At 41.6% G+C, this 21,429-nt stretch overlaps 1 protein-coding gene across 5 annotated transcripts in view; it reads right to left on the bottom strand.

Annotated features, from left to right (window-relative positions):
- Positions 1-21,429, bottom strand: part of csnk1g2b (casein kinase 1, gamma 2b) — a 48,762-nt gene that overhangs the window by 15,428 nt on the left and 11,905 nt on the right. For all 5 annotated transcript variants that reach the window (XM_079506899.1, XM_079506902.1, XM_079506900.1 and 2 more), the window contains one exon: positions 4,839-4,908. In XM_079506899.1, coding sequence (XP_079363025.1) covers positions 4,839-4,908 — 70 coding nt within the window. The remainder of the gene's footprint in view (positions 1-4,838; positions 4,909-21,429) is intronic.

Genomic DNA, 21,429 nt, shown 5'->3' with positions numbered 1-21,429 from the left:
ACACTTGTCTATTCAGCACAATGGGCCCTAAACAGAATGAGAATGTCTGCAGCCATTCCCTGGAATGGAAACAGCGCTGCTACAGCCACACACTTCTTTCTCTTTATAGTGACTATAGCAAAATGCGTTGTTGTGTCGAGCACAATCCAGCCCATTGTATCCCAGGCATGATCTATCGAGAGAGAGAGACCTGTATGATGTCAGCTAGAGACAATGCTTTACAATGACATGTCAGTTTAGGGTGTGTCATGGTGTAGAGACTAGAGAGGATGAAGAGGTGGTGTGTATTAAAGATTTAGATTGTTTAGTGAACTGCACAGAGAGGACGTAGGTGGAGGAAGAGTGACTTCCATTAGTCACTCAGGAGATGTCCTAACAGGGCTGAAATGTGATCAGGCGTGTGCAAACTTGAGCTATAGACTAGTGTACACAAATACCACCAGCATCCAAAAGGACAAAGATCCTACATGACATAGCAAACAGCAATACCCAAGCTTAACAAATCTGTATGAAGTTCCACTAGAGTTTTTAGCTCTATTGAATGAAGAAGTTTGCTGCAAATATATTGAGATCAGATATACAGAGATCTCACAGATGAAAGGCCTGTGTGTGTGTGTGTGTGTGTGTGTGTGTGTGTGTGTGTGTGTGTGTGTGCTTTGCCAGACACAACGTGGATTCACTCACACCTCCTCCCCGCTATGATATAGGGGAGGAAGCAAGAGTGAATCCACGTTATCAGTATGGCTAAAGTCAGGCTAGAGGCTTGGGGACTGAAGATATATATTTGTTTCCAGTTGCTTCAATCGCTTCACTTTGGTTGTGCAGATCAGTGTTGGTTAAAAACAAAAAAACAGTCCCATCTCGCCAGCTCACTCTTTTTCCATGCAAGATTTGTAGCCGTCTTCCCCCTCCCTCGAGTGGTATATTATTGATATATTATCATATAAACAGATATAAAATGTACACAGTAATTTAACGTTGGGTGTGTAACCAAATGGACCCGCTCATTCCATTTTGTGGTCTCGAAACACCTTTAGGCTACTGGGACAGTGTGGTCAACACAGTGCATGTGTTCACGATAACACACGTAACATTGTGGCTGGCAATTCCTCCATCCGGGCGGACTGGGACTCGAAAGACCCTTTATTTGCCTTTTTTTAATGGTTAAGAAATAGCGATTGTTTTCCATAACGACTAACGGTTAATTATCCCACAAAGCCTAACAGTAACCGGTTAATAAAATGTCTCCAAATGGCCACCCCTAATTACTAATACTAACCCATCTATGAAGGCAAGTCCAGATTCCTTGCTCATGAATTATCATCTTCCACATCCACTTTCTCTGGAATATTAATAATGAGTGTAAATGGGAATGTTGTAACGAGTTGGTGAACAGGAGCAGGATTCCCCAGCAGCTGGGATGTGTCCAAGACAGGAGAGAATTAACACCGTCTACATAAGCTTCTCTCGGCCATTAAACACCGAGGAGTCCACGCTGTGACATATTTGAGGCCGAGTTGCTCTGGGATCACATGGCCCCTTTGACTATGTTGACAACATAAGTAGATTTAAGCTGCTGCCCGGATGACTGTACGATGCCAAAGTGGGCCCTCCAGTTGCATCGTTGAATAGCAATATGCAGCCACCAGTCTGAGGACAATCCTTGTTTCAACTCATTTAATTTCTGGGCCCTAGATAGGCCAGTATTGTAGTTATGTTTTAGCGGCAGCCAACTAAATGCCCCGTTTTCTAGCCTGTGAACGTGGTTGAATCTTGTTCCGAGTCAGTAATATCAGTAAAGCGAGTTTTAATGATATATTTACTGAGTTTTTTGGGGGGCACGGTGGCGCAGTCCAAGTCGGTTGCGCTGTCGCCTCACAGCTAGAAGGTTGCAAATCCTGCCAGGGATGCTGTGGGTGCTGGGAGCGTATTCTCTCCTCTGTGTCATCAATGCCCATACCTAGGTGGGGTTGGCAAAAGGACCTCTGCAAACTCCTCTGTGGAGTTTGCATGTTCTCCCTGTGTCCACTAGGGTAGGTACTAGGTACCCTCACAAAAAAATGCAGTAATCCTGGTCTCTATACTGCCTCCCCCTGGTCAGCCGGGGCACCTGATGGAGGGGAAATGAACTGGTTGGAATAACGTTGTTCCTTCCACGTCCTACCGGGTAAACTCCACCCTGTCTGGTGATAAGTGGCCTGCTCATTCCTCATGCATTGAAGGCAGAATGAGCTCAGTTTGAGGATCTCCCCAGGTTGGCAGGGGAGAGTAGCACACAGGATTACAGCTTCATTACAATCAATGGGGTGTGTGTGTGTGTGTGTGTGTGTGTGTGTGTGTGTGTGTGTGTGTGTGTGTGTGTGTGTGTGTGTGTGTACACATTGTGTTACTAGTAGGCTACGCAAGCAAATAAATCATGGTCGAGCCTAACAGCTCAAAAGCTGACATGCCAATAGGTTATCCCCTCATCCCCTCTTAGCAATACGTGCTAGGAGTTTCTCTTGGCTTTCTTCACCAGCCAACAGTCAACCAATGAAGGCAGGGCAGAAAGACATGCACTCTGGCTGAGAAGGCAATCCGAGTAGATATACGATAATGGCCCAACTGCTTGGAGAAGGCCATCTATAAATAGGTTAGGACAGCCCTAATGCCCCAGCTCCCTATTAACAGTTAAGGGCTGTTGGCACATGCAGCCAGGGAACTGGCAGGTGAGCACTATACTAGAACACCACACACTTTTCAAAAAGGTGTGTGTGCGTGTGTGCGTGTGTGTGAATGGCTGGGGGGTGGGGACATACAAACTGATACGTGATAACAAAAGTGAGCGTTCTGACAATATAAACCTTCCTAGATACCAAATAAAGAAGTCTTAGTTTGCTAGCTGTAATGGCCAGTAGTTAGTATGGTGAGGGAAAAATTATAGTTATCTCATGTGGACATATTGTATCGTATCTCCCTGGCCCTTCCATTAGCTTAATGCTAAACTGGCTGCTAGCAAGACTATATCCTTAGAGTGAACACCAACCAGAGTATAACAAATATAATGCTTATCACTTAATCAATTCAATCTCAGTTCATAGGACTAAATTCATTATAGAACAGAATACAATACAGCAGTGCAATGCACGTCTGATTTATGACACTGTCATTTGGCTACACAATAACTTTAACAAGTACAACATGACTGTTACACTTGAATACACGTTATTGTCTCAACAGTCATCAATGGAAATCAGCCATAGGCTACATGGAGACAAAGCTAGACCCTATTCAGTCACAGAGATGCAACAATACTGCAACAGACACTCAACAAGCATGCCATCAGAGCAGGGTCAAGCAATAGGCTAGATTCACCCACTTGCTCTCACATCGATAAGCCCCCTCTACAGCTAAATGGATCATTCTCACTTTAAAATGATTGTTTGGTAGGCGTGTGGGGGAAAAAAATATTTGAATTAGAATCTCTATTCTCGTTATATACGATTCAAAATCGATTCATAACTTCCAATAATCGTTACAGGAGTTTTTACTATATTGTGTTTGTGATATGAAATGCAAGTTTACCATAATCACAGTAAACATTATCATGTCTTCAGTCAAGTGACTCCAGTCACTTCAGTTCAGCACAGTAGTTGAGGTGTGTGTCACTCGTTAAAATTACTTATTACACGAAAGCAATAATGTTGTGTTTCTGCATCAAATAGAAGTACACCTAATCTAAGATACCGTCAAAGCCAAGAATTTTTACTACCCTCTATGGTATTTTATAATATTTACTGGCTAGACTTGGTTTTTAAAGTCCAGAACAATAATTATAATAAAGTAAGTCTCTTGTGGAGCTCTAGAAACAAGTGTGCAGATGTTTCTTCCTCCTCTTAGAACAAGAAAATTTGATTTTTTGTTTTTTATGAGAATCGATTATTATTTTTTTAAATCAATTTGGTTTGATCTAATCGTGACCCCAAGAATCGTAATCGAATCTTGAGATAGCAGAAGATTCAGAGCCCTATTGTTTGGTTTGGTAGGCAGAATAGAAAAAATTACAAATTCTACAATTCTGCTGTCCTCAAAGATATCGATTATACACTTGACAATGTCTGCTCCTATAGGATCATCAGGTCGCTCATATCACAGGAAATAGTGTCTGTCTATGGAACTATAACGTTTTAGCTCACCTCCTGTCGCTTTGACTAAGTAGTGGTCAAATGTCAGCAAATTATTTCTGAATAAATAATGAGGTGAGGTTCCTGTAAGGCAGCCAAGTCCACACGTGCACTTTGATGCACATGACAGATGAGCCTAGGCAGGCAAGCAGGCAACGCTGTGAAGCCTTCCAGGTCCCTGTCCCTCCCAACCATCTGATTTTGCAAGCCCCAACTTCTCCCCCTGAGCAGTGAGCCGGTCAACCATACAAGATCAAAGAGCTGCCACTGCGCAGCCATAGAGAGAAACAGCTAATGCATCACAGCACATTGCCATGGGCTGGGCACTGGGCAGCACTGCTCAAAAAGCTATACACTGAATTGAAGTAGTGGGGCTGTATTGAAGGCAAACAAGGAAGCATTCACTCCTTCCACTAGCTCCTATAGTGGTGCAAAAGCCCCTTCAGTAATGTGTGTGTGTCTGTCTGGCTGCCCGTCTTCCTGACTGCATGTGCATGTGTATGTTTGGGCCAATCTGTCTTTGTGCTATGTTTGGGTGTGAACCCATAAAGTACATTGTTTTTAAAAACACATCCATCCAGTGTGCAGGCCCCACCCACATTCACTCAGGCCCCAGAAACATAATGGCCCTATACAACAATGATTGATAGCCTAAGAGACCTATATACCTCTTACCTGAAGTTCCTAACTGTTTGTAAAATCTATACTCCAAATGGAGCTGTGGCGCTCTGGACTTTATGGGTTCCTGAAAGATAAAAGAAACAAAGAGAAGGCATTAGACACAACATTCAGAATCCACAGTTGAATTAATATGCAGCATTAAATAAATATTTGAGCATTGCATTTTCTGTAGGGTACTCGTGTTTAGGGATGGTTGGGTGTTGTAGTGGCATTTGCTCAGGAAAGACAACGTGACAACTCAAAATAGCAAATCAATAGAAAATGTAACGAGAGCCAAGACTAAACAAAGACAGACTCAGTCAGCATTATAGACAGTTGTCGTCTTTGTCATATATTTTCAGAAAAAAAACAGCACATTAATTGAGTACTAGCGATGTTTACAGTATAGGCAACACCATGTATGATCAATGACATGGTGAAATGGCTATCCTACCCTACCCTATACTAACCGAAATATCTGCTGTCGGGAAGAAACCACCTAACTCCAAAATGTTCATTTTTCAGGAAATGAAGAAAAAAGAAATTATGTTTGATCCGAAGCACTTTTCATTGGTTCTATATTTTTGGAACCAAGTAACCAACATAGACGTAAAGGGTTTTCAATAGCACTAATTTATGCAAAAAAAACAAAACAAGTCTCCACCAACAACGACAGGTCAGGTGGCGCTATAATAGGCCAATGTGAAAAGGGTGACATTTCTTCATACGTCTTTGATGACAATTGAATGATTTGAGGCATTTTGTTCCAAAAATGTGTTTTGCAAAAATCACATTGGTCTGCTGGTGGCGCTATAACAGACCAATGTAAGAAAGTGTGTGAAAGATTTCACATAAATTGGATTTTGCGTTCATGATTTGAGGCTTTTTGTTCTAAACGGGCCAATCTTGCAAACTTTGAAAGCAAAGGTTAGCCAATTAGGATGGAATATTAAATATCGGACAGATCCGTCTTGAGCACATGACTATAGACATACTGCGTAACGATTTGCGAGATTTTTGGACAGAATCTGGAGGAAAAAAATGTCGGCCTCCTGGTGGCGCTATAAAAGGCAGATGTGAAAAATGCAGGTCAAAGGTTTGTCCTTGGCCTCTAGGGAGTTTGCATGCAACGTTTCACGCAGATCAGTGCAGTTATGGTAAAAAATGTGAAAAGCTGCCTCATGGTGGCGCTATAACAGGCCGTTCTGAAAAATGTGGGGCAGAGGTTCATCGTTGGAATCCAGGGAATGTGTGTGCAAAGTTTGACATTGACCGGGTTAACGGTGCCGGAAATTAGCTGGTAACGGACGGAAGGACTGACACACTCTCTCCCCATGCCGTCGGCCTGGTGGAGACAAAAAGGAAAAACTCAAAAATAGAGTTAGGTGGTTTCCTCCCGACAGCAATGATTTATGCTTATTATATTGGAAGTTGAGCTGTGGTTTTGGTTGTTTGATGCTAAAATTACTATCAATGTACTTCTACTCTACAATACTGTGAACAATGTGAGGCTACAGAGCCTAAAGTGATCAGCTCTGCATCCAGTGTATACACTAGTCTACTCCTTAACATTGGAGCGTACTGAAAGTGGACGTATTCCACATAATGTTGCAGTGGTTTCATATCAAGGCCAATTATTGTCTCCACCAGGCCGAAGGCATGGGGAGAGAGTATATTTTGCACTCCGTCCGTGTGTGTGTGTGTGTGTGTGTGTGTGTGTGTGTGCGCGCGTGCGTGCGTGTGTGTGTCCGTCCTTCCGTCCGTCCTGCCACTTTACCAGCTAATCTCCGGCACCATTGGCCCGATCCATGCCAAACTTTGCACACACTCCCTGGATGCCAACGACGAACCTCTGCCCCAAATATTCCTCAACGGCCTGTTATAGCGCCACCATATGGCCGGTTTAGGCAAAACACATTTCTGTACATTACTCGTACACATTTTATCCATACATCACACAATTCGGTATACACCATCTTCTCCATAGTCATGTGATCAACACGGATCTGCCACGGATTTCCCATCTTCCATCCTGATTGGCTAAGATTGGCCTCCAAAGCTCACATGATTGGTCCGATTCGAACAAAATGCCACAAATCACAAACACAGTGTTCAATTTCCGTGAAATTATACACGCACATTTCCACTAGTCTGAGGACGACATGCCACTATTTATTTTCTCCAAATCAGCCTCACGGTGGCGCTATAACAGGGCAATTCCTGATTTTACCTATAACGGCATCAATCTGTATACAACTTATGTATGCTCCCTAGAGGGCATGGAAAAACATTTTCCCTGCCGATTTCTGCAAAACACATTGTTTATGTTAGTCGCACAGATTTCATCCAAATCTCACGTAAATTGGTACACATGATCTCTGTAGTCATGTGATCAAGACGAGTCTGTTGGATTTTCGCAGATTCTACACTGATTGGCTAAGATTGCCTTCCAAAGTTTTCAGGAGTGGCCCATTTTGCACAAAATGTCCTGCTCATCCAGAATTCTATCCTCAGAGAGTGATCTGGCTCTGCATTTCCTCAACAAAATGAAGAAAACTGTTGCAAAAAACAAACAAAGAAACATGTTTATATTACACTGAAATGGAAAAATGGGTGTTACCAGTTTGAGGTGTCTTGGGAAGAATTTACACTGGTATAAAAACATTCCACCACGATAGGCTAGGGTATACTGCCTACTTTAAAGCCTATAATAGTCAAGCATGAGCAAGACCTATGGCGATAAGGAACAGTTCTGGCTGGCCAGCAATAAAGGTGTTTGCACACCGCGTTTTTGTGCGTTTTGCAGATCCGAAATTCGCACAAAAAAAACGTCCCGCAAAACATCCTTGTACAATGAGTGCGATGCGAATTATTTAAATTAGTTGCAATGTTTTTGCAGAACGAAATTGAGTGGCGCAGCAGCAGTGAGGATGATCCCCTGATCTGTGAGTGTTCAAAGATCCAATCTGAAACGTCCAGAGTTGATCAGGGCCACTCTGATCATTTTTAAACATATTTGATGTAGCCTATGTATCTGGATTGCTACTGTACAGAAAGATAGGAGAGGACCGCAATGCCGTCAGCCCGCTGAACGGCGCTGATTATCGCTATAATGTCCATATCTATCCTATCCCCTTAAAACTTTATATAACTTGCCTATTCCAAGTTGCAATCAAAACGTTGATGAAACATAACAGCTTTGCAGTTTGCATTGATGAGCAGCTGCAATCAATCTAGTCTGTCTTGATTATCTTTCGTTGCACGATGGTGTCGTGCAGATAACATTATGCGATGTACAAGACCACAGATGGGACGCGTTGTCAGCCTGTAGATCAGCTCTGACACAATGTACGTGCAAAGACTAAGCAGTGCACAAAAAAATACAATAGCCTCGCGAGGCGCAACTCAGGAAAGTTGATAAATGCAATGTCTCTCCCCCCCTCCGTTTACTGCTTCGTGTGTATGTGTTCTCAAACGTGGCAACAAATCTTGCTGAAATCTAGGCTAATAAATAAATACTAGATATTGATAGATACAATGCTTCATTCTCTGTTTCAAGTACATTCCCTGTGATAATTATATCATATCATAATTATATCATTGTCAATACATTGGAGAAGCGCTCTCTCTCTGAGCAACCTTGATTATACAATACAATCAGTGTTGCGTGCCCTGGCCCAGTGGCCCTGCTGCCTATTTTCATACCCAATCAGACTTTTCATAAAGTACTTCAACGAGATGGCCCCTTCTCAGCAGAGAAGGGGCCACAGCACTGCTCAAAGGGTGAAAGACCATGTCTAGCTATGTGAAGACGAAGCGAAAAACGGATAAAATCGACCCCAGTCCGAAAACATTTTATACGGACGCAATATTCGGCGGCAGTGTGCAAATGTAATTGACATTCGTTCCGATATTCGTCCCGAAAAACGCGCTGTGTGCGCAAACACCTTAAGGCCTTGGTGACGAGTAGCATATAATCAACGATTTAGAAAAAGAATTACATTACATCTTTAGTAGCAGCTTTACAACCTAAAAGTTAATCTGATTAACCCCTCGTGCCCATTATAGACATGATGGGACAGATGTAAAAACCCAATGTAATTTAAAAAAATCACACCCGTGTGAACTGAGTGGTGTAAGGTATTATATAGCCTGATCAGCTGTGGTCTGACGTAATGTCTGATGTAATGAAATCACACCCGGATGTGATTTCACAACTGGCTTTTTTTGTGCAGAAAAAATGAGCATGGTTGCTACGGTCATCCAGTTCACCCGGGTGTGATTTAATTACGTCAGAAATTATTTTGAACATAGCAACCATGCTCATTTCTTTCTGCACACAAAAGCCAGTTGTAGGAGTGGTTTACACCACTCAAAAAATCAATCAGGCACCTGGTAATGTTTGTTTAAAGCGCGCTAAACAAACATTACCAGGTTCAAAGTGCTCTAATTAGCAAACATTAAAAGTCCATAGACTTGGCTGCTAGTAGAGATGCTCTGATCAATCGGCCACCGCAGCATGTGGAGAAACCGATCTTTTTTTTTTACATGTGTTTTTCGGAGCATCCCTAGCTGCTACGGTTGTAAACATTCACGTAACACAGACTATTTAACACACCTTTAAAGTCTCTAAAATCACTGCCATTTCATAAAGAACAGTCAGAATGTATGCCTTCAAGAATAGACAAAGTAGGTAAATGAGGTGTGGGGAATCTCTTTTCTGGGCTTTGGCAGACTTCGCCGATGCAGAGTACGACCCAATACCAGCAGTATCAGTGGAGAGTGCAATCCTAGCTACCATTCTTTTTTCTTTTCCATCGTACAGTACACTGACAGCAAGAGAGGGAGAAAGAGGGAGACTGGCAGAGCATGAAACAAGAGGGAGTGAGAGAGTTAAAGTGAAAAATACTGTAAGACATCCAGTGACAGAGACTGTGTGTGTTTGAGAGAAGAGTGGAGCATAGAGTAGGAGGACGACACATGACCAGGCTGAGACAGGCAGGGCGGGGCAACACCGTGACATCATCCACATCCTATGTGAAACTGGGGAGATGCCGGGCACATGTCACGCAAGTCAGGCCATGCCGGGGAGGAGGCGGCACAGTGAACGGTGGTGGGTAAAATATATATATAAATAATAAATCAAAACAGATGGCACCGAACCACAGGACCTTCTAAAACAGCTTACAGTGGAAAACAGAGGCTTATGGCAGCTTTACGTACTTAGACTCAACTCATCTCCCGGCATGATAGACTAGAGTTGCGTAAATGACTAAGGGCAAACCAGGAAATGTCTGATGCATTATCTTTTGTCATGCAACAAGGATTCAACTCGGAAATATAAAAAAGAAACAACTACGAGTCCAACCACAGCAGACAGATTTCGGAACTGCCATTCTCATCCCAGTTTTCAGGTCATCACAAGCATAATCGTTCCCTTCAATATAGTGCTGAAGTGCCAACACCAGGGTAATGTTAAATGTTTTTTCCCCCTAGTTTTCAAATCCCATTTAATTTTCTACTTTCTCTGCCTAGGGGTACCATTGCCGAAGATGCGACACAGATTTCTCTCACAAGACACTTTTAACTCAAAAGCATTGCCTGGTGATTGTCTAACACAATCAATCAAGTTTTAGATTTTTTAATTATTCTTGCCTTTTTAATCATAGTCACAGAGTAGAAAGACAGGAAACAAGGAGAGTCAGGCAGTAACATGCAGCAAAGGTCCGTCTGGCCCGGGAATCCAACAGGGGCCTTGTTATCAGACATCAGAGCCTATGTGCTATGGGTCTTAACCACTGGGCCATCGGCGACACTCAAATGAATCAACTTGGTTCCAACTTCCAACAACAATTAACTTGTAGCATGGACAGGTTAAAGCAAAGCAAAGCTGTACCTATCAAAACAATCAGTAGTGTACATGTCAGTTGTACACAGTGCAGGGCTCCAGACAATGTTTTCCACTGATAGCACCGGCGCTGTACTGTGCTGTGACTCAGGGTTGCCTAGCAATGACATCAAGTCTGAGACCTTTCAGATCTACAAGCTAACAAGGTACTGTGTTGTTTCCGATAGGATGAAGTTGTAGTATTTCAAGCACATGATTATATTTTGACAGGTGTTGTGGAGTCATTGTGATTGACTAAAAGATTAATAATAATAATGAATTGCATTTTTATAGCACTTTTCCAAGTGCTCAAAGCACTTTACAATGGTTCATTCATCCATACATGGGGAGGTGAAGCGGCGAACAGTCGACGCCAGCGTCCTCACTTCCCACATTCACACACCAATGGTGGAAAGCTCACACCGACCAACTCATTGGAGGCAATGATTCAGTGTCTTGCCCAAAAACACTTCCGACATGTAGTCAGGAGGAGCCGGGATTCGAACCGCCAACCCAGGGATCATTGGACGACCTGCTCTACCTCCTGAGCCACAGCCGCCCAACCATTAAAAGATGGTAATAAATAATGTGATGTCGGTCGCATCGCAGCAAGATCAAAGACGGGTTTCACTTGCCAACAATTCCTTTTTACTTGCCCCAGGCAATTACTTTAGTACCCAGGCACATCAAACGCTATGGCAATTTAGCCAGGAGCTTCTAAGATATCTTTGTTTGGGACTTAAAAGTTGGACAGACAGACAGAAAGAAAGACCAACCAATATCTCCAGGGCTATACAAGGTCATACATTTAAAACACCATGGCCAAAGATAGCAATTTCCCATAATGTACCTCGTCATGGAAAAGCACAGATGTGAAATCATGTGATGTGATGTTGGAAACAAGCTACTAATTTTGGCAGTTTGAATATACCAGTGAAAGTTGATGAGAGGCCACTGTAATGTGTACCTGTCCTAAACCAGGGACTAAGCAGTGGTAAGATAATCATCTTACTTTTCACCCCCAAGGCCATGTCTTCCAAAAACAGTCTCAGAAGTTTATAGGAACACAATGTTCATGACAAAGACACCGTAAATGTAACCATTCAAGACCAAACTTCCTTTCTTTTCATCATCCTTATATTAGCACAGAGCTGTAAATAAACATCTGGAGAAAGAATCTTTTGTTTGCATGTTACAAATTAGGGGAGAATTATTTTTGATCAGATTGCTTGGTCAGAACTACCTTGTATAATGTAGGATACTGGTAAAGAATAACAAAATTCTACAACAACATAACTTCTGGATGCATGCATACGGTCTCCTGGTATGGATGGGAGAAGAGCTGTATTTATGGATAATCATGTCAAGATCAACTGTAATAGTACAATAACTAGTGAATTTTGAACTGTGGTTATTCAGGTAACTATGTCATAGCAGATAGCACCCATGTTAACTGTCTGTCTCCCACATGGAGATCTCTGTATCTGTCTGTCTGCCTGTGTCTGAAGAGTGCAAACTGACTGTGAAAAGTGGACTGGTTAAGTAATCAATTGGCAGGTGTGGGGTTGCCATGGCTATCAATTGGCTGAGGCAGAGGCTGGAAATTGCACAGGTGAGAGGAGTTGGCCTCATTAGGCCCACTGGCAGAGCCTGATCAGAGCCTCTTGTGGTATTTCTGGACAGCGGTGTATGCCACCGACTCGAGGCCGAGTACTGCATTCCCTGTGGGGGTGTGGAACACGTGTGTCGAATTTGAAGTCGGTGGGGCAAACGGTTCTCGAGTTACGTGCATTACAACCATACACACACGCACACACTTGTGTGGCGCATTTATAGTAGGATAGGCGGCGCATTAGACGAGCACAATTAAATCAATTGTAGTTATTTATGCATAATAGTAGCAAAACATATATTCAAACCACTTTGAATGATAAAACTCGTTAAAGACGTGACGAGTGATCTAGTATAAGCTTTTTTATCAGCCTTCTCTTAACACAGCCCTACAATAGGTACTGTGTGGCGCCTGGCCCTTGGTGTCACGCATGGAGCAGCATTTTGCAGAGTGTGCTGCTGGCCCATGTCCAGGACAGCTGACCCACAGACCAGAAGGAAGGGCTCTTCACTGTCTGACCTGCTGCTGCAGCCGGCGCTACACGTCAGCTGCACTATACCTCAGATCTGAGCAAATGGATGTGAGGGGTATTTTCTCAAACTCTTGACAAGTCCATAAATAAATCAGCATATCGATTGATGGAATAATCATTTTACCATCCATCACTCTGAAGTTCTACACACCGTGACACTATTCTTTAAAGGAGACGACATCGTAAAAAAAAAAAGGCTGGCATTTGTTGATATCACCAAAATACTTAAAATAGCACAGCCCTGCTCACATCAAGGCCTGTAGTTATAGAATCCCTGGGCTGGGCGTGAAATGAAATGGTCGATGCCATTTCAAGCATCCATGATTAGTATTCTAACTGAGAGAAAAGCGCTCTAAGCTCATAGGGAACATATATCATTATGTCATTGCAGATTAGATGGCGGATTGTATATTTTAACCTGCGGTGGCCTCCCTGGACTTGTGTGAACATTGGCTCCATCCTTTGCCTGGGATTAAACAGCTCTCCATCTGATGTCAAAAAGGCTAAGTATGATCTCCACCACAGCTCAGGGAGATCAGAACAGGTCTAAGCAAATAAACCAACAATGAATGAATGTAAAAAATGAAGAATGAGATGAGGATGGAACTACGGCAGAAAGACAAAAAGTAGCACAGCAGTATCCATGGGGTAGTTCTGACAGATTTGTCCAAACAAGAAGTTAAACATACATTTATTCAGGAAATTCAGGACTTAATTTGAAATGCTCGCACAAGTCTCTGGCCTGAAAATCAAATCAGATCATGACATTTCATTTTGGTTGATTTAAAATTCCTAATTCTGGACAAGAAACTAAAAGAAAAACTAGAATATGCCCCATTGTTCATATCACAGTTGCCAATCTGCAATTGTAATGCATTCGTAAATTGGTCAACTCCCGCCTAGACAACAAAGGGAGCAATAAGGATTGTGACAGATGTCACATATCAGGAACACACAAACTCTCTTTTTTTACAGTTAAATGCATTGAAATTCATAGATATGGTCAAGTTCAAAACAGCACAAGTCATGTTTAAAGCAAGAAATAGATTACTACCAGTGAACATACAGAACATGTTTTTTGACAGAGAGGGGGGTTATAATTTAAGAGGTGAGCTAAATCTGAGGAAACTTCTTGTCAACACTACCATGAAAAGTCAATGTATAACAATCTGTGGGGTCAACTTGTGGAATGGTCTGGCTTTGGAACTCAAACAAAGCACCAATATTGTACAGTTTAAGAGGAGGTATAAAAATGACATACTTAATTATTACAGAGTGGAGGATGAGGCACATTGATTGTCTCTGGCTACTTGCTCATTTAATTTGTTGCTCAATTCTTGTTCTCATATATGCATGTATATATGTATGTTTGATGGTGTATATATATAGTATATGTATAATGAATATATGGATGCAGAAACATTTGGATTATATGATTATTGTAATTACTTAATGAGATGGTGAATATTTAAGTAGGGGGTAGGAGTAAATAAGTTTTTACTTCTTCCTACTCCTTTTTGAACTTCAGGTGGAAGATCAATGATCACATTGTTGTCATAATTTTCTTATTTCATTCAAAAAAGAAATATACATGCATTGTGGTTCTTTTTTATTATTATTTTATTTTACTGTTTTACCTGAAGATTCAAAATAAAGATAATCAAATCAAATCAAATCAAATCAAATCAAATCAAGGTCTGGAAAAGTCTGGAAATCACCTTCCCTGACCATGTGCTGTGGTGGGGATATAGAATATACCCTACATATAATTAAGAAAACCTCTGTCTGATGTATTGTTCTGTTGTATTGTCTGTTTGTACAAAAAAAGAAAAATGCAATAAATATATTGTTAAAAAAAAGAAAACCTATGTCATCATAATCTGTCTGTTCTGCCCGGCATTGGCCATTATCATATGCGCACACAATGTACCGCCTTCGCTTGAGTTATACTTCACCTAGTCTCGCGTAGCCAGACAACTATTCCACAATCTCCGAATACTATATAGTCTGGAACTACACCTCCCGAAATCCGAGTAAGGAAGCTGCTATTTCCATTCACGAAAATATATTTTAAAATATCTTTACATTTTATTTTTGTATTTCCTTTTCTGTCAAGCAACAAGCTATATATGCTTACATGATTTCTATTAGGATAAATTTGCGTGACTGAAAAGATGAAACAGAATTGGGCTGGAGGACACACACACACACACACACACACACACACACACACACACACACACACACACACACACACACACACACACACACACACACACACACACACACACACACACACACACACACACACACACACACACACACACAGCTGTCAGGCCAAACCACTTGGCCAGCGGGCGCCCCTCCGCTTTATATTTTACTCATGATAGAGCTTCTGTTGCTCCAGACTGTATGACAGAACGCATTTGGAAACAGTCTGGCAATGCAAGACTATACTTCACCGTTGAGTGTCGAGAATAGCAGATCTACAAGCTCACAATACAAAGTAGTATACATTTGGCTGTAACGCGGTGTCTGGTTACTATATGCCACCCCCCATATCTTCAACGTCTGATCAGCTGTGGGTGCGCGACGGGACACGTGCATGTTTATTGAAACTGTTGCAGGTTAGGGTTAGGCAGACATCGAACACAGGCCTTTAACTGAAGTACTTTTCTGCAAAGTACTTTTTGACTAGTAACCAGGGCCATGCTTAGTTGTAGGCAAACTAGGCGGGTGCTTGGGGCACCAAACAGTCAGGGGGGCTTTTTATTTAATTATAAATATTTACCTTTCCAATCCCTTCGGGGGCACTAAAAACAATCCAACATGTGGCCAGGGGGCTGAAGTGTGAAGTAGTTAGACAGGTATATATCAATGAGGTTGAGGTGTAGTGTATCATGTAGACCAGGCCCATTGCAAGTTGCTGTATTCCGTCTTCTACCCTGAGCCATCCTACCCTAATAACATGAGCAGGGGTTAAATCATTCGGTGCCTGGGTGCCCCTAAAACAATCCAACATGGGACCTCAATGAGTCAGGGGGGCTAATGAGATCTCCTCAATGAATTAATTAATAAATATACAGCTCTCCAATCTATTCGGTGCCCCTAAAAAAATCCATCACAGGCCTCAATGAATCAGGGGGCTCCATGAGATCTCCAATCTATTTGAGGCCCTATAAAATACAACACAGAGCCTCTGTCATATATTACTGTTCTTACACATCTACAAAGTCGGTTAATTTGGGCTCCTTAAAAACCTAACGTCTAGTTTTAGTGTACCAAAATCAGAAAACCCCAACAACAGATAGGCCTACACAGGCTGCTCGGGCAGGCCAATTATCATCACCACTGTGCCCGTTCAGTAGAGTGACACCTGCCCCATAAGGATGTTCAAATTTCTGTTTTTATGGGGTGGATGTCTGGGACATCATACTCACCTGGCATGTTTTTTGTGCAACAGTTAAAGAACAGACAGGAGCTTGCTTCATTTTGAACATACCCATGATTCATAAATCAAAGCTGTTATTAAGGTCATAATTTAAAAACGTTGAAACTTTCTGACTCATGAACTTGTTCAAATGTAGGAAACACGAAATAAAGGTGTATTTACTTGCAACCCTTAAAGATCTGCGACCCACATACTGTATGGGTCCCGACACAGGGGCGACACAGTCACAGTAATGAATGTGAGACAGTGAGTGAACGAGAGAGGGGGAGGAGATAGAGAGGAGAAGTGGGCGGGGCTATTAGCCTGCTATGGAACAACACACACTGCAACAGACATAGGGCGCGTTCGACTTCGGAAATAGCACACCGAGCACACTGTGCAATGCAAACTAATAGGCGAGTGCGCTCCGGTGCGGTATTTCCGAAAGTTATAACTACAGTTATAACTAAGGTACAGTTCAATACAAAAACTGCTATGAGGATAAAACCAGAAAAGGCACTAAGACTACATCGGGGATTTTCAATTCATCAGGAAACGATGACTCAGTCATAATATATTCTGGTTTAGAGAGTGTTATTAGGCTGTAGTGTAAATCAATTAATATTCAGATCAACAGGAAAATCAACATAACACTTATAATTATAATTAATTATCATATGGTTGGTTGCCATGGTTGGTCTCTGGCTGGAAAATGTACAGGAAAAAACTTGAAAATAAAAGTAATATAGCATAACAATGCTTTGAGTTTGATGCAACAAGAATATTTATCATCCATAACTGTATGTTTAGGCTACATGTATGAATTATTCTGCTCGGAATGATCTCATTCTGAGTGGAGAACTAAAGTCTATAAACAAAGGTCTGCTATATTAGCCTTGGAAGTGACAGCCTTGTATCAAGCTCGTTTAGGCATATTAATTGATGCAATTGATTGATTGCAAACGTTTTGTTTCTAGGCTATAATAGCTGTGGGGGAGGCTCGGAGCTATAACAGCTGCGGGGGAGGCTCGGAGCTATGTTCTCTATCAAATCTTGTTTGGTTTATTGCTTCGTTTTTTTCCCCCCCTTTTTTATCCCATGCAGCTCCATACGACAGAAGTCATAGAACATCACTCCATTCGCGACTCTATACACTAAAACTAAACAGTATGCACACAAAACAGAGCATGTCGTTTCACTTTCATTCTTTCACCCACACCCACTTCTTCCTCTTCCACAATGATCGATTCACTTTGGCCGCGCTGATGATCAGTGTTTGTTGATCACCCTTCAACACACAACCAGCTGCGGGGGTGATAGTAGGCTACTCTCTTTAGAAGCGTTAATATTCCAAACGAGATGCTTGGTTAAGTCATAAATTAGCTCAGAACATCGGTGTCTGATCAAAACCATGGAGAGCACCATAGATTTAGAGAGAATAGCAAGTTGTCGGCCCCAAGGAAGGGAGTGAATGGCTGTGCACATGCGCAAAACATGTCCGGGAACTCTGAGCAAGGCGTTGCCTAGCAACGGCCGCTGTCAAAAAAGGAATTCAGCTATCCCGTTTTATATCATTAAAAAGGATCTAAAGACTTACATACACACACATCCAAGGCACCCCACGGTTTTAATTGAGGACGTGTATACACGTCATTAGAATATAAGTGTTAAGTACAGTACTTGAGTAAATGTACTTAGTTACTTAGTTTCCACCACTGTTCAGCAGGGTGTGGAACTATGTGGAATAGCCTCAATCTCACAACTTGCTACCGTGACTGATTTCTAGTAATGTTCACCCGCAGCCTAAGTGGAAATCAAAAGTGTCCGTTTACCATTAGCATCATGGCGGTGCTTGCGTTTACAGAGTATACAATACATGTTAATGTTTTTAGTCCACGGGAAATAAGACCTAGAATAGATCCTTTGTCTGACTTCGGTTAAACATTTAATCTAAAACTGGCTGTGATATGACATCTCATTTTAGAAACAGTGCCTGGAGACTCCATCTCTACCACCAACCTGCTAGGATCTGCATTGCCAACTGTATGAATCAAGTGAGTGGAGAATAGGCATGGGATTTATCGGTTAATCCATTAATTGATAAGTTTTGATAACCTTATTGATTGATTAACCGGTTAGTTGATAAGATGTTTTTTTTCTTAATCTTAATTTCCCTCAATGTCTAACATAAAAATCTACATTTTGCTGCTCTCAACCTGTAGGCAGTCTTTATGACCAGAGGTGTGTATCATTGTAGGTGTCGAGTGGTGTGTGTGAAAGCAACAGCTGGCCGATGGCCAGTCTTTCTCCTGTTTCACTCTGACTTAAAGCCCCCAGGTAGAACCCTCAGCTTCCCCCAGTTCTGTGAAACCTAGCCATTAACTTGAAATTATTAGAAAGGACACTCCATTCATATCTTTGATTAGAGGGCTGCCGCTGAATTTAGAATGGGCATTTCCTGTAGATTTGGGAGGTACAGTTGGGTGCCACCGATATTGTCCCTTATCATTTGACCCATTTAGGCCTGACCTCAAAATTTTAAATAATCCTTCTAAATCCTCCAGTTTTCTGAAATAAATATTCACGATTTTTCAAAAATAGCAGACCTACAAGCTCATAGCGCGCCACTCGGTGGCGCGCTATGAGCTTGTAGATCTGCTATTTTTCAATAGCTAAATTATAACATAATGTTTAAAACACCAAAAGGGGTTCCCACCCAAAATGGGTTAACTGTCCTTTTGCGCAGATCACGCAAACCTCAGCAAAAAGAAAAAGGACAATATCGATGGCCTCCAACTGTATCTTGTCATTTTAACTATCCAGCAATTTCAGCAGATTCGTCACACTGGAAGGAATTGTTTTCTGCTGCTTTCTTTTCGATGTGTACAGGTATCTGTAGAATAAAGTACGTTTCTGAACGTGCAAGACTGTCAATCAGACAACCAAATATTACATTACTGCTGAGCTAGAAATGATACATGGCAATGTTGAGATGCCTCAATACAGTGTACGGTATATCGAAAAACAAGTGGTTGTTAGAAAACAACCTATGATAGGTTTTCTTTTATATTCCTGAACGATTAACTGACAATTAAAGGACGCAATTGTTCCAAAATAGTGTTTGTTCACAAGCTGGTCCAGCCAGCCCTCATTGACTCCAATGCATGTCAATGGCCACATGGACCGACCCAGAGTAATCTAGTAAGAGAGTAGCGACACTAGCGTTGACTCCCATTGTAACAATGGGATGCGGAAGTGCTCATTCTATCTCAATGGGATAGTTCCAGCCATAGGAGCAATGTTTGGAACTATAGCCTATGCGTGAATTCCGTTTGCGTCCGAGCATAGGCATGGTAACGCCCCGCCTGCCTTTGATTGGCCTACCGACACTGCCCGTCTTGACTGTCCTCCGAGGTGGATATGCTGGATAGTCTGATGCGAGGTATGGTATGATATGATATGATACAAGAGAACGCTAACTTGTAAGTTTTATTTTTGTAGAAGAGGCAAACTAATATTGTTTATGCGGTTTGCTTTGATGGAATAATTGATTGAACATGCACGCCATAATATGATTTGATTTGGGTGTGTTCTAAAATAAAGTGTTTGTGTTGATTGTGTAATTTGTGTAAACTTGAAACATTATTGTACTATAAAAAGGTCTATTTTCCCTTCATCTTTATCCTTTTTAGTGTAATAGTATTAGTTTACTATAATTAGATTAATACACGATAATCAACACTAACACTTTATTTAGAACACACCCAAATCATAGTACAACATACGCGTTATTCAATCAAAGCAAACGGCATAAACAATATTAGTTTGCCTCTTCTAAAAAATAAAACTTACAAGTTAGTTACAAGGCTGCATTCTGTTGCGCGTGCCAAGCTGTCATTCTTTTGTAGCCTATTATTTATTTCTCAATCTCACCACGGAGTAACCTCGCGTCTGAGGACAGTCAAGACGGGCAGTGTCAGTAGACCAATCACAGGCAGGTGGGGCGTTACCATGCCTATGCTCGCACACACAAACGAGATTCACGCATAGACCATAGGCACCCACTTTGCGGTGAGATCAAAGCGTGTCGCCACACTCTTACTAGATTACTCTGGACCTACCATACCTTCTTCTATCATAGCCTTGATGAAACCATGAACCTTTAACCATAATACCATATCCCCCTGCATGGCTGCCAAAACATTTACTTTACATAATTTGTGAACACCACAAAATACTGATAAGATAATTCAAGGTGTCCCAAGTAAACTAATATTGAAAAATAATGGTTTCTGGACACCTCTGATTTGGAAAATAATGGTTTCTGGACACCTCTGATTTGGAAAAGAAGTAGTGCAGGGTTAAGTATGGGAATCTAATGATCTAGTGACAGATAAATATGGATACAAAAATAAAACATCCATGGCACAGTGCCAAAGCCCTGGATACATAATATCAGGGGCTGCATAATCAATACAATATTGAGAAAAATATGGCGATACTCCTGGTGCCTGGCAGCTCCACCCTCACTTGAGCACAAGGGACAAATCATCTTTGTAAGTCAATAAAGCAATCAGGCACTATGACTGCAAAGTGCAAACATGGTGTGCCCTCTACAAGTGGATTCTTTAACCAAAACATCTTGAAGGCATATTTATGTTGAGGATCCTACATATGGAAAATGGTATATTTTAATGGCTTCTGGCAACAAAGCTCCACATTCGATCTCCTATTTGGTCCGTTATGAAGAAGCTAAATAACTACTACACTTTTAACTGGCGAGGGGCTTGTAACCAGTCAACTCAGTTCCCATGATTTTATGTATTTTATACAGGCCTGTCACAATTATGACTGTGGCAGTTCAGCCTGCCACTGAGACTGAATTCAACACAGGGTTAAAGTTTGAGGTATTATTTGTGTTGCAGAGTGATATTTGTTATTTAGACTTTTGTATATTGTGGTGCTTGCTTGATTACTGATTGGTGGCTCCATTGTAGGGAGCTGCACCTACCAACTGTGGGTTTGGGTAGGGGACATGCCATCAGTGTTCGTGTGTGTGTATAGAGAGAGAACTCTGATTATAAATATGTGGATAATGTGTAATTTAAATGTGAATTATACAAGTGTTAAAGTATTGTCTCTGGA

Source organism: Electrona antarctica (assembly GCF_951216825.1).
Source record: "Electrona antarctica genome assembly, chromosome: 7".
NCBI classification, from domain to species: Eukaryota; Metazoa; Chordata; class Actinopteri; order Myctophiformes; family Myctophidae; genus Electrona; species Electrona antarctica.
Note: the sequence above shows the minus strand (reverse complement) of the source record. Positions and strands in the feature narration are given on the sequence as shown.